Source organism: Ictalurus furcatus, chromosome 13 (assembly GCF_023375685.1).
Source record: "Ictalurus furcatus strain D&B chromosome 13, Billie_1.0, whole genome shotgun sequence".
NCBI lineage: Eukaryota > Metazoa > Chordata > Actinopteri > Siluriformes > Ictaluridae > Ictalurus > Ictalurus furcatus.
In genome coordinates this window covers 26918839-26933177 of record NC_071267.1, presented here as the reverse complement: position 1 = coordinate 26933177, position 14339 = coordinate 26918839, and the positions used below count along the sequence as shown (strand labels likewise).

The 14339-nt window shown below is 41.1% G+C and overlaps 1 protein-coding gene across 5 annotated transcripts in view; it reads left to right on the top strand.

Annotated features, from left to right (window-relative positions):
• ablim2 (actin binding LIM protein family, member 2) overlaps window positions 1-14339 on the top strand; it is a 103497-nt gene that overhangs the window by 22419 nt on the left and 66739 nt on the right. For all 5 annotated transcript variants that reach the window (XM_053639303.1, XM_053639306.1, XM_053639304.1 and 2 more), the window contains exon 2: window positions 9388-9552. In XM_053639303.1, coding sequence (XP_053495278.1) covers window positions 9388-9552 — 165 coding nt within the window. The remainder of the gene's footprint in view (window positions 1-9387; window positions 9553-14339) is intronic.

Below are 14339 nucleotides of genomic sequence, written 5' to 3'. Positions count from 1 at the left end.
TCCCCGTGACCCTGAAGGAAGGATAAGCGGTATAGAAGATGGATGGATAATACAAACCTTTATTTTCCTCACTGGGTCGGTTTCTATCTCAGCGTTGTTGCCTCCGAGTGTTCTCTGTCTGTGTTGCGCTGTCCCATGATGCAGCATTTCAAAAAGTTCTGGTCGGCTGGTTTCACGGCTGGTGGAAGCACGCGTCAGCCTTCACCCCGCCCCGATTTGTAGCTGTCACGTTGGCTAGTAGGGAGAAAACGTATAATGTCACGATCTCCAGGAAAAGCATATTGTGACATCATTTATCGCTATATTGATATTAAATCTTTATTTTGCTCTGTAGCGCAGGGCTGTTTGACATCACTAACAGCTGGCCTATCTTAAAGGAACACATCTGGGTGGAGGGCCGGTCAAAAGATTCCGTGTATAGAGGTGGACCAGACCTGGAAAAGGTTTGGCGAAGTGCTGGACCGGACCTCTTTGCCAATGCCAAGTCAGCACATTCGCTGGCAGAGCCGCACAGCCCGCTGGGAAAGGATGCTCTGCCTCACGACTGACCCTAAAAAAAAATTCTCATCCCTCGTGTAAATAAGAAGTGAAAATTTACCATCCGTCTGCGCCACACTGTAAAGGTGAACTATTATACTGTGATCATGATGAAGCTCAGCGCTGTGAATTTCTTCCGTTTTTGTACTAAATAGTTTTAGATCTTCAAACGAAGTACGACATAAAACAAAGACAACCTGAATAAACACACGATACAGTTTTTATTATTTATTATCATTTTTTTTGGTATTAAAGCAACACCTATCACCCATGTGAAAAACGAATTCCCCCCTTAAACTGAAAATCTAACCAAACGCTTCCGATAACAGGAGATCAGGCTTTCACAGAACCGTGGTGGAATTTCGTCCCACTGTTCTTTGCATAACTGTCAAATGTTTGGCCACATTCGAGGGTTTTCGAGCATGAACTGCCCGTTTAAGGTCCTGCCACAGCATCTCAACTGGTTCAAGTCAGGACTTTGACTAGGCCACTCCAAAACTTTCTCTTTTTTTTTTTGAGCCATCCAGAGGTGGACTTACTCCAACGCTTTGGATTGTCGTCTTGCTGCATAATCCATTTGCGTTTGAGTTTACGGACTGAAGACCGGACATTCTCCTGTAGGATTTTCTGGTAGAGAGCAGAATTCATGTTTCCCTCAATTACTGAAAGTTTCCCAGGCCCTGAAGCAGTAAAGCATCCCCACACCATCACACTTCCTCCACCATGCTTGACTGTAGGTATGATGTTGTTCTTGTGGAATTCGGTGTTTGGTTTACGCCAGATGTAACGGGACGCCTGTCTTCCAGACAGTTCCACTTTCAGTTGACCATTCCACAGAACATTCTCCCAAAAGGTTTGAGGATCATCAAGGTGTGTTTTGGCAAAATTCAGACGAGTCTTAATGTTCTTCTGGGTCAGCAGTGGTTTTCACCTCACCACTCTTCCATGGAGGACATTTTCCCCCAGTGTCTTTCTGATAGTGGAGTCATGAGCAGTGACCTTTATTGACGTAAGAGAGGCCTGTAGGTCCTTTGATGTTGTCCTTGGCTCTTTTGGGACTTCCTGGATGAGTCGTCGCTGTGCTCTTGGAGGAGTTTTGGAAGGTTGGACACTTCTGGGAAGGTTCACTACTGTGCCGAGTTTTTCCATTTGGAGATGACAGCTCTCACTGTGGTTCTTTGGAGTCCCAGAGCCTTTGAAATATCTTTCTAACCCTTCCCAGACTGGGATTGATGTGATTGAACAGGGTTTGCAGTAATCAGACCTGGTTGTGTTTAGTCTGGCTGAACCCCATTATGAATGCAATTTCATTGATTTGGGGAATTAGTAACTACGGGGGCAAATACATTTTCACACAGGCCCAGTTGGTATTGGATAACTTTTTTGCTTCAATAAATAACATGATCATTTAAAATCTGTACTGTGTGTTTACTCAGACTGCCTTTGTTTCATCTTTAGTATTAGAATTTAATATGAGATCTTCACAAAAAACAGAAGAAATCAGGATGGAGGCAAATACTTTTTCACAGCACTGTATTTGCTTTCCATCCTAACGGTGTAATTATATGCTTTTCAAGCCTCTCAAATATCCCGTATCATATTTTCCTGCTGAATTGCACCTTTGAGGCATGTCGTGCGTTATAGCAGTAATACGTGGATTGCTTTGTGAGGCGTTCTGCTGAGGACAGAAGGTTCTAGACGACCTCAGGGCAGATCAGGTCAGTTAGAGTTCAGATATCAGGCACAGCTAATGAAGGTGAAACTCCATTTGAACTTGATTTAATATATATATATATATAACCATATTTACCGCGACATCCGTTCAACACCATCGTCTGCACCAGTTTATTCTTCCATCTCGTACATGCACAGTGAAACAGGAAGACATCGACGATTGTGACATGGAACTTTATTAAAAAATCTTTCCGTGTAGCATGTTTTACATGTTCTTAGACTAAATTCGAATACCTCTATTAAAGTTTGGAGATTTCACTGAGACGTTAAGCTAATTAACAGCAAAGCACTGCTATGCTGACAAGATTTAATGACCGATTGTCCGAGGTGTTGAACAATCAACGTGGCTTTTTAAGCTCATAGCTAATGTAGTTAGCTAACATGGCGTACAAAAAAAAAGAAGAAAAACACAATACCTGTAAAAAAGTCAAGTGTAGCTGCGACTGGTATGAGATTATCAGTTACTCGAACTACAAACTTTTTTATACATATTTTCGTGTCTGCATTCTGTACGGATTTTTATTTCTTTCTGCATGGAAGCATCATCAGAGCGGGAAACTTGTTGCTGATGTATAACTTCTAGCTAACGTCCTAGCTAACTCTCCAGATGGCTAACTGCTATATTTTCAGCTGCTGTCTTGGCTGAAACCTTTCACCTAGTACACTGTGACAGTCATGTTCATGCAAACGAGTTTTTTTTTCATAACATATGCCATAACACCAGGGTTTGTACAGTCATGAAGAACCCGGGGGGGGGGGGGGGGGGTTGGGGGGGGGATAGCCATTTCCAGGCCTGGGTAAGTTTTTGAAAATTAAACAAACCCAGAAAGCCTTGGAAAAGTCATGTGCTTCAGAAATACCTGTATAATAGTATACGGCGCCCTCCGCTAATATTGGCACCCTTGGTTAATATGAGCAAAGACTGCTGTGAGAAATTCTCTTTATTGTTTAATCTTTTGATCTTTTTGTTTTTTTTTTATTTAAAAAAAAATTCACAAAAATTCTCTGCTCTCATGGATATCAAACAATTGCAAACAACACAGGTTTATAAATTAAAAAAAAAAAACTTTGTTAAATATAGGTGTGCAACAATTATTGGCACCCCTATGAATTCATATGAGAAAAACACATTTGAAATATAACCCCATTGATATTTTACTCTTTTTTTTTAAGTATACCCGGGTGACTAGGAACAGCAAATATACTCCAAGTGGTCATACTAGAGCTTTGTATTGTATGGACTGCTTTTATAGTATCGCTGTGTAAACATTCTTCAGTACACACTGACCTCACTGAAGTTATTTTGGTTTTGGTTTTAGTCTTACGTAAAACACTCGACGGTAAATTTTGACATGGATGTCTCTTCTTATTTTACATGTAGACATCGACGTTTCAGGGAATGCACTGTCATGAAAATTTGCCTCACAAGTGATTTATTGGTGAAAATGTGTACGAACCTTGTAGTACTGAGAAGAACACTACTCGGGATTATGTAGGTTGCATCCCAAACTAAATGAAAACAAACCTGAGGGTGTGAGTTACAGGGATTTTATCACCGGTGAAGGTGAAGGCATGGCGTGAACCCCCATCGAAACCACATGGCTTTTTGCTTCTATAAAACGGCGACAAAAATAATTATTAACAATATTCACAATCCTATTGCTATGAAATGTAGTCCGTTACTAGTAAGCGTTGATTGCTAAGCAACACAACAGGTAAAGATTACGGTGTTCTGTGGACAATTCAACGGCATTGATGGTGCATTAATACAGAATTCACTTCAATGTGGTTGATATATGCACACGGCTCAGCCAATCAGATTTTAGAAACAATTCATATATGACGTTAGCTAGGGCTGGGCGATATAATCGATATAATATCGATACTGTGGTTACGCAATAATAATTACAAATTAAATGGTACTGAATGGATGCCGTTGATTTGACATGATTAAAAAAAAAAAATTTACAGTTACGAAAAGTATCGTCAAGCTCACTTGAACCTTTTTTCGTTTATTTTAATATTATTTGGTAGACAGTTGGTTAGCTAAATTATATATCGCGATACGTTACGTGTATCGTAGAAATATCCTCGAGTATCGCGATATTGATATTTTTTGGCATATCGCCCAGCCGTAATGCCAGCACATTAATGGCGTTGTCGCTCTCTGGCTATAGTATGCAATTTGGGACGCAGCCTGCCTTCTGTCACGCAACACAACCAACGTTATGAAATGTTGAATATTGGAATCAAATATTAGTCGAAATCTAAAACACGTCTTCCTGTCGCTTGGGAAGGTTTGCAGGTTGGTCAGGTTGTTTGTCGGGAAAGCAGAACCGTGCCTGTGGATGCCTGGTGCTGTGTTACAGAGCGTTTCACATGGCCTCCTATTTATAGCAGACCCGCTGAAAGCCGTGGTACACTGAAGCGGTTCTGAAAATAAATAGCGCACACGCACGCTCCCAAGTGCTGAACTGCAGCAGGTCAAAGGACACGGGATGGAGGACCAATTAGCTAAAGGGTCATTAGGCCAATACCCGTTACTGTATTTCAGCTTTACAGCTGTGTTTGCAGTACAACATCAGTAACCTGATGAACCACTCTTATTAGTAGTAGTGATATTTCTACATTGCAAATAATGTACTTGTCATTGTTGTAGTAGTGTAATAGAAAAACAACTGTCACGACAAGTACGCTGCTTGTTCTGAGTAATCGACTCGTTCATTGAAAGGGGCGTGTTCAAAATAATAGCAGTGTGGAGTTTAATTAGAACACGTGTCATTAATAGTCCTTTATCAAGGAAGAAGGGAAGCAATTGTTTCAGACATTGTTATAACTAGGGGTGGTTGTGGATCAGGTGGTTGAGCGGGTCGTCCACTAATCGTAGGGTTGGTGGTTCGATTCCCAGCTCACATGACTCCACATGCCGAAGTGTCCTTGGGCAAGATGCTGAACCCCGAGTTGCTCCGATGGCAAGTTAGCGCCTCGCATGGCAGCTCTGCTACCACTGGTGTGTGAGTGTGTGTGTGTGAATGGGTGAATGAGACACAGTGTAAAGCGCTTTGGATAAAAGCGCTATATAAGTGCGCCATTTACCATTTTACCATAACTTATATTTCCTTCTGAATTGCCGAGGAAAATGGGCCGTTCCAGAGGCGTACCCCGGCCTGGGCATCGGGGGCTGAAGATTCGTTCTTTAATGCTCCACTTGGGGCGGTTTGTCACGACGTAACTGAATGTCGGTAAAAAACCAGCTCAATCCCCTGACCTCAACCCCACTGAAAACTCGTGGGGCGATGTAAAAAATTTCTGAAGCAAAACCCAAAAATTCACAGGTACTGTGGAATGTCGTTCTTTCGTCCTGGGCTGAAATACCTGTGCTGTGTGCCAGAGGTTTGACTCGTTGACTTGTTACTGTTTTTAGATAGTATTATTATTATTATTATTATTTTCATGCGTCGTATGCGTAAAAACCCCCCACAAGACGTAACGGATTTCCGTTCGCTCAGATTAACAAATGAGTGACGTACGAGTGAGACGTTCGGAAGCTAGCAGGTTCCGTAATGTCTATATTAACGTTGAACAGTTTCAAGGAAAGACAAAGTTTTAACATCAACGTTTAAATAAATGTGCAATTTGTACCTTAGTAATTAAATAAAATATAAATAAATATACAAATATACAGTGCAAAGGAATGTTTAAAGAAGCGCGAAGTATGATCGGGGAGAGCGTCTGTACAGAGAGTAATGTTTATATTTTAAATACGATATCTAAGGAATGAAACACTCGTTCGTTCATGCTGTAATAGGAAAATAATCAACAACAGGGTGGTGTGGGGTTTCCTATTACAGCGAACCCTGCTGTTGTTTATTCTGCTTGTACCACAGAAACTTTCCAACTCCCTGTTACTTAAAGAACGACGCGTCGTTGTTGTTGTTGTTTTGTTTTAATCAATTTACAGTTACGTTTAGTGTCGTTGAACGTCTGCGACACGAGTTCCTGTTATCAGTGCAGGAATCACGAAACATAACCTTCCCGAAGTTGTCGGAACATTCAACGTTACAGATTTACCTTAGAGTGTTACAAACCGCCGACACTGGAGACTCCTTCCATCAGTGTCAAATAAACGTCTCGCCGCGTCAACGTGGAACGGAAAAAAAAAACGCGTTTACGTGCAGCGTCCGTCGTACAAGTCCCCGTGAACGGGCCGTCACTATGGAAACTGTCCAAGCTGCTGTCGTAGGAAATGAATCAACACCTTCTGACCAATCGGAACGGAGAATTCATCAGCGAACAGTCGTGCTGGTCGTCTGTTCAGGAAAACCAACCGCGGAGATCTTTCTGAACATGAAAGTGTGGTGCTTTTTTTTTTTTCCCTCCTCCTCCATGTGACGTTACGGAACTTGGAAAGTGGATCCACATCACATCCAGATGTGTATCCAGATGTGTATGATACTTTCCTTTGTGTTTTGTTTTTTTTTTGGAAATATAAATCGGGTTCTGGAACACCCTTTTTAATGAGAATTCCTGATGCTTCCAACGTTCTTATCTTCATCTTTATTGGAAACACGCGTCGGCTCGAGTGGGCACCATGGAACAGCGGGCATCTCGCCAGCAACCGCATTTCTTACATTTCGGCTGCTTGTTTTTTCTCTGACGAAGGATTCATGAGCATCCGCTCAGACACGAAGACGCATTACGGTCGTTTTAATGGAGACCCGTGCCAAGGAAAAGTGCGGTGTAACGAAATTACAGAGCGAGTCATGCGGTCCACGTCAGGAGACGTGCTCGCATCGGGTTTATGATACACGGCAGGAGTAAAGTCCTTCCTGTTCCAGGTCAGGAAATAGTTTTAAGTTTAAAAGGAGCCTGTAAACGCTCCCAGCATGTTTCGCGTTGAGGTGCAGCTGAAGAGAATAATTCTCACGGGGAGCTATAACGCACGTCAGAATGTCAATCGGTATACAAATGGAATCTAATCTAATATACAAATCTGATATTAACACATTTGTCTGGCTAAGTATTATCTCATTATAGAGATCATCGTATTTTATTGTCATCTAAAAGTCATCATTTCCCAAACTTTCTCAGTGCTTCTGTATAAAACTGATTTGGGGCGGAGTTATGTATGATGTCACACGATAAACTCCACGGCGCCAGGAATTGTTACGTCGCCCCCTCCGGGATTTCGCCATTTTGGCGATCGCAGACGTTAACACAAAAGCGAGCAAACTCCAAGAACGTCCGGACGAGCTTGCAATTTTTTTCGAAACGACCCCACGATTTTCCGCAGATCCGGGCCAAGACGTGTCACGTGACGTCGTCGCGACGCGCGTTCAGCCGAAGCCCTCTCCGTTTCGTCTGCGTCGGACACGAGTACAGCTAAAAGGCCTCGTTTACCAGCAAACATCACTGAGAAAGACAGGTAGTTTTCCGCTAGGAGAAAAATAGAAAAGTCATGCTTTTTATCCGTTTATAGTTACGTTTCGTGACAGGATGTGACGTACGTTATCGCCGCTGTAAACGGTCGCTCCCTCGCCCGCCTCTCTTTTAGTCCGTCAGACAAAAAGAATCAAACCCCTCTGTCCGGGAAACTTCTCGTAAAAGTTGCAGCTTTGCTGCTGACACCGGAGACTCCTTCCGTAAACGTCTCCTCACAGAAACCTTCGCCGTGTCAGCGATTTCACACGTTTTTACTCCGTATGCGCGGAGCGTCTGCCGGACGAGTCCCTGTGAACCAGCTGTTGCTATAGAAACGATAGATCGATATTTTCCCGGTTCTTTTTCACGCTGTAAAATGATCAATAGCATCTGTTTGGCGTAAACGGGTTTCTGTGTACGAAGCGAGTCAGCTTGTCTAAGAGGGAACGTCTCGAGCGTGATTAGTGAGTCGGTGCTGAGTGAACGAGCGCGAGGCTGCGCTTTAACCCTCAGAAATGTGTTGTGTACGCGCGTAGTGCTCGTACAGGACAGTGGAAAATGTGCTGGAGTTGCTATGTCTGACTGAAACCGGTCTTTACTCCACTCCTTTGCTAAACAAGTGGCGGTAGATGTGGTATTTTATGAGAATCAGTGTGTGTGTGTGTGTGTGTGTGTGTGTGTGTGTGTGTGTGAGAGACAGAGAGAGATGGTGTGTGACGTCAGGGGCGCGAGTGACTTTAGACTCCTTTCACTTCTTTTCAGACTCGTTTTCACTTCGCGTAACGGTTTCCTAGGTTACCCACAATGCCGTGCTGATCGCAGGCGTGCAGCGCCTCTATTCAATACAATTTTCATTTGTAATTATTAAAGACATTTTAAAAATGCATCACCGTACCAACGATATCTCAGGAATGTATATCGTGTAATCATTTATGGCGATGTAGATATCACCGTATATCGATTATATCACTCAGCGCTCGACATGGCAGTCTTTTATTCTTCAGATATTAAAGCTTTATTCTCAAATCAAATATTTTCGTTAACTTTATTTCCGATTATATACGTACATATACTTTATCATTCATACATCAGGGCTTTATTCGTATAAGGTTCTATTCATCTAAAATGTCTTGTGGTTTTTTGTTTTTTTCTTGAAATGTTAGCACTTTATTCTTGGAATATTGCGGAAATATTTTCTCGTAACGTCGGCTGTTATTGATTTTATATTGCGACTTCTTTCCAGCGATACCATGAATTCTTATCAACATTATTTTGAGAATCTCTATTTTTTATTTCTTTAAACACCGGCCCTAATTTGCTGTCATACCGAAATGACTAACCACACACAAACAAATATCTCATTATAAAAAACATTTGATAGTTGATTAATTAATTAATTAATTAATTAATTAATCATGCCGTCAAATTTGTTAATTAATTATGGAGTTAAAACAAAGACGTATCCGTCCGACTATATCATTTAAAAAAATATATATATTTTAAAAAGCAAAACACCAGCAGTGTGTTGATATGGATGATCACTGATGAATTCATGAGTAGCTCCAGGTTTATCTGAGCTGTGAGACAGTTCCTCACCAGAACTGCTGTCATTTCTGTTTAGAGCAATTAACACCCATATCCTCTCTCTCTCTCTGTCTCTCTCTCTCTCTCGCTCTGTGTGTGTGTGTGTTTCAGCGTTTCAGCAGCAGGCCGTACACGGCTCCCTGGAGCAGCAGCAGCAGCCCAAGCCTCACGCCCAGAGCGGTCCGATCCTGTGCCAGAACTGCGGCCAGGCCTGCAAGGGCGAGGTGCTGCGCGTGCAGAACAAACACTTCCACATCAAGTGCTTCATCTGCAAAGGTAACGAGTCACATCACGCCGGCGTGAGAGGACGTGACACTCTCGCCCTGCCAAACACAGACGCGATAACTCACGCAGCAGTGACAGCTCTCCCCACTCGCATTCCACCACATGTGTGTGTTCAGTGCTTTTCCCGTGACCTTTTACAATAAAGGAGTGTGTGTGTGTGTGTGTGTGTTGTGCTATGCTCAGGTTAACCTTCAAAGCCACTTGAGTCACATACCTGCCTGCTAAAACAACACCTGTGTTTGAGGATAATAGCTGGAGATTAGCGTAGAACAAAGATCGCTCCGGCTCGTCTTTTGCCGCGTATGTTTCCGTACGATGACGCGGGTCCTGCGTGTTTTAGCGTCTGAATGCTGTGTCACGTGGTCAGACCTTGTGCTCATGATGTCTGAAGATAAACTTGCTATGATGTCACAGTGAAGGAATAGATCTGTGTCGTGTTATAAATGATATGACGTTTTTTTGTCGAGCCCTGATTGACGCGGCTATAAAAGTGCTATCTAATATAATCTAGTGAGGAGAATGAACTAGCTAGATCAGTGCGTTAATGCACGCCAAGAGAAATAAACGAGAACGTGCGTTATTAACGTATATACACTAGATGACCAAAAGTTTGTAGACACCTGACCGTCATAATCATATGTGCGTGTTGAACGTCGCGTTCCAGATTTATTCCCCGCTCTGTGCTGGTAGGATAAGCTCCTCCACGCTTCCGGGAAGGCTTTCCGCTAGATGTTTGGGCGTGGTTTGTGGGGATTTGTGTTCGTTCGGCTACAAGAGCGTTAGTGAGGATGACGTCACTGATGGTGTGTAATGGTATTTGTAGTGGAAACCATTAGAATCTTGGTGGTGGTTTCTATTGTTTTGGGGGTTTTTCAGCAAGGATGTTTGTGATGTCAGTCATGCTCGTTACCGTTTCAGTGATTGACAGCTGGTTACGAGGTTCCGCCCCTTTGAGAGATCTCGCAATCATCAAGTGTAGACAAGCGTAGAGCGCACCGTCCAATAGACATTGAGATGTTTTTTCTATGTAAAGCACACACACACACACACACACACACACACCCATTCGCTCACAGAGACGCAGGATGTGCGAGCAGGACTCAGAATGGCGTATTGAATACCCGTGGTCCAACGAGCATTCATTTCCTCATATTAAAACACTGCTTTCTTGAATCTGCCCATAGGACCCATCGATACAACATAAAACGGAACTATAACTATATAATTCTTTAATTAAAAAAAAACATTGACTACGTTTACGTGGACAGCAGTAATCTAATTACTGAGCTTATTCTGAATAAGACAATATTGTGATTAAGGTGTTTACATGAGTCGCTTTTAGAATACTCCTTTCATGTTCAGGTTTTACGTGTTATAGAGCATAGATCGATTTACAGTGCACGTCATTACGCCCCCACGTCACGCCGTCCGACGTCCCTCCAGAATTTCACGTATCGACGTACAGTTGGTCTTCTTTATGGAACCGTATACAGTTTTGGGTGTTTTTATTATTAATTTTATGAAAGCTTCAAGTGCGGTTAATTGTTTGTCGTGCTGTACGTGCAAATAGACGACTGATTGAAGCCGTGGGCTGCGTCCCAAACCGCGTACTTACCGTCTATATAGTAGCCGAGATACGTGTATTTCTCCTTCTATACAGCAGGTAAGTACGCGGTTTGGGACGCAGCCGTGCTCTCTCGTTTGGCGTCAAACGGTCGAGCGCTGCCGTGTGTGTACGTGTCCTGTCTCACAATGCGGTGAAAACTCGCACACGACGTTAATAGTGTGATTAAGGTGTGTACATGTCTGTAACGCACGTCCAAAACGCGACTAAAACAGGAAAACTCCACACGTCTTAATTCCATCTGTGTTTACTCCGAGTATGACTTTAATCAGATTAAGGTCCTCAATAATCTCTGTTTACATGCTAGTTTCTGAATCAGAGTATCGTCTTAATCGGGTTCATATCGGAGTATCGTCGTCCGTGTAAACGTACCGAGTGTAATTGCTGGGAAATTGCTGTGCTATAAGAGGAATAAAACACAGGGACGTGGTGTTATAGAAAATAATCAGAGTAGTAACAATAACTCCGCTTCAAACACGCGGTGCACTATTATTATCTTGAAAAACTTTGAACATGCTGCTATATTTAATACATTTTGATGTTTGTGTGTGTGTGTGTGTGTGTGTGTGCGCGCGTGTGTGCATGCGCACCGGGACTCTTTATTCCCAGCAGCTGTTGTCAGCGTGATGTTGTTTTGAACACAGATCTCGGTCGCTAGGCGACCTCTGTGTTCAGGCGGCGTCTGGCTCTTGGTGGAGTTTATCACATTTATTCTTACATCAGTGTCAGCCCTGAACACACACACACACACTCACACACACACTCTCAAAACAACAGCCTCTTAAAACCAAAGGTCACGACCTTATTTTCACTTTAACAAGCAAGCGAGCCTTAGAGCTGCGAGCACGTTAGTGTGAAGCGATTCTTTTTGTTTACGGCCTCTTGGAGAAATGAACCAGCATTTTAAAATGTCTTTGTAACGCAGTCTCTATCTAACGAACCCTAATTATAAATCGTTGAACAGTTGTTGAGCTCCAGCGTATAAACTGTAACACAAATTCAAAACGACAGTCTGATAAAGTTACACTCTCACAGTAACATCTCATCATGAGACAAAACAAGTTGTAATAAAGTTCTTCTTAAACATTAAATATGACTTTTTTTTTACATCTAACACATGAACAAGGATCCCAGACTTTCAGGATTCCTCTAATGCTCTAATAATAATAATAATAATAATAATAATAATAATAATAATAATAATAAGAGTAGAAATAAAAATAATAATAATAGTAATAGTAGTAATAATAATAATGACAATAATAACAATAGTAGTAGTAGTGATAGTAATAATAATAACAATAATAGTAATAACAATAATAAAAATAAAAGTAGTAACAATAATAATAACGATAGTGATGATGATAATAATAATAATAATAATAATAATAATAATAGTGATAAAATAATAATAATAATAATAATAGTAACAATAATAGAAAATTAAAAAAATAATAACGATAGTGATAATAATAATAATAATAATAATAGTAGTAACAAAAATAGAAAAAAAATTAATAACGATAGTGATAATAATAACAATAATAATAATAATAATAGTAGTAACAATAATAGAAAAAAAAATAATAACGATAGTGATAATAATAATAATAATAATAACAATAGTGATAATAATAATAATAATAATGATAATAGTGATAATAATAATAATAATAATAATAATAATAATAATAACAATAGTGATAATAATAATAATAATGATAATAATAATAATAATAATAATAATAATAGAGATAAATGAAGAAATAGAGCCTTAAAGCGGAGTATTTTGAGTATTATTTGAGCTTGTATGTGGGAGATAGTATTCCGCTTCCACAGCGATTTGCACAGCGAGTTTATTAATGAACGAACGACGCTTGGCGCGTTTTAACTGTTCATGGTTATATTAAAATTTATGGAACGTCCTCGAGACCCGAGTCTCAGGACGGATTATTTGACCCGAGTGTCAGGGCGGATTATTTGACCCGAGTCTCAGGACGGATTATTTGACCCGAGTGTCAGGGCGGATTATTTGACCCGGGTCTCAGGGCGGATTATTTGACCCGGGTCTCAGGGCGGATTATTTGACCCGGGTCTCAGGGCGGATTATTTGACCCGGGTCTCAGGGCGGATTATTTGACCCGAGTCTCAGGACGGATTATTTTGTCGTATTAACGTTGAGATTAAAAGAGAGGCTGGTGAGGGAGCGGCTGTTTATAGCTGCTATAACGGGAGTGAGAACAGGAGGTGATCCCTGTATTTCTGACTGGTACAAAGCGCTGGCACTGGAGACTCCTTCCGGAAATGTTAAATAAACGTGTGCTTACAGAAAAGCGCACGACGTCTACGCCGACCCACATTTTTCCTTTTTATATAAGCAGCTCGGGTTAGGTGGCAGTTTCTAGACGTGTTTCATTTAAACTGTAGTCCTACAGCCGCCCTGTATTTTATTAACATATAACTCCTCCTCCTGCCTCTTCCTCTCCTTCTTCTTCTCCTTCTTCTTCTCCTTCTTCTTCTCCTTCTTCTTCTTCTTCTCCTTCTTCTTCTTGTTCATATTCCTCTTCTTTTCTCATTCATCTTCTTCCTTTTGTTCTTGTTTTCTTCCTCTTCGCCTTAGTATTATTATTCTTTTTCTTCTTCTTCCTATTGTTTATATTCTTCCCATTTTTCTTCTTTTTCTTCTTTTCCTTTCTTCTCATTTCCTTGTTGTTCTTTTTGTTTTTCTTTCTTCTTCTTCATTCTTCTTTGTCTTCCTTTAATTCTTCTTGTTGTTGTTGTTGTTCTTCTTCTACTTCTTCGTCTTCCTATTGTTCATTCTTCATTCTACTACTTCTTCTCCTCCTTGCTTTTGTTGTTGTTGTTCTTCTCCTTCTTCTTTTTCCTTCTTCTTCATTCTTCTTCTTTCTTCTTCATTCTACCTCTACTCCTCCTTCCTTTGGTTGTTGTTGTTGTTCTTCTTCTTCTTCTTCTTCCTCCTTTTGTTCTTGTTGTTGTAGTTGTTCTTCTTCTTCTTCGTCTTTGTCTTATTTCTTTTTCATTTTACTTCTTCTTCCTCCTCCTCTTGTTCCTATTCCTGTTGTTGTTGTTGTTCTTCTTCTTCTTGTTCTTCTTCTTCTTCATGAGGTAGCACTCCATCCTGCATTAAGGATTA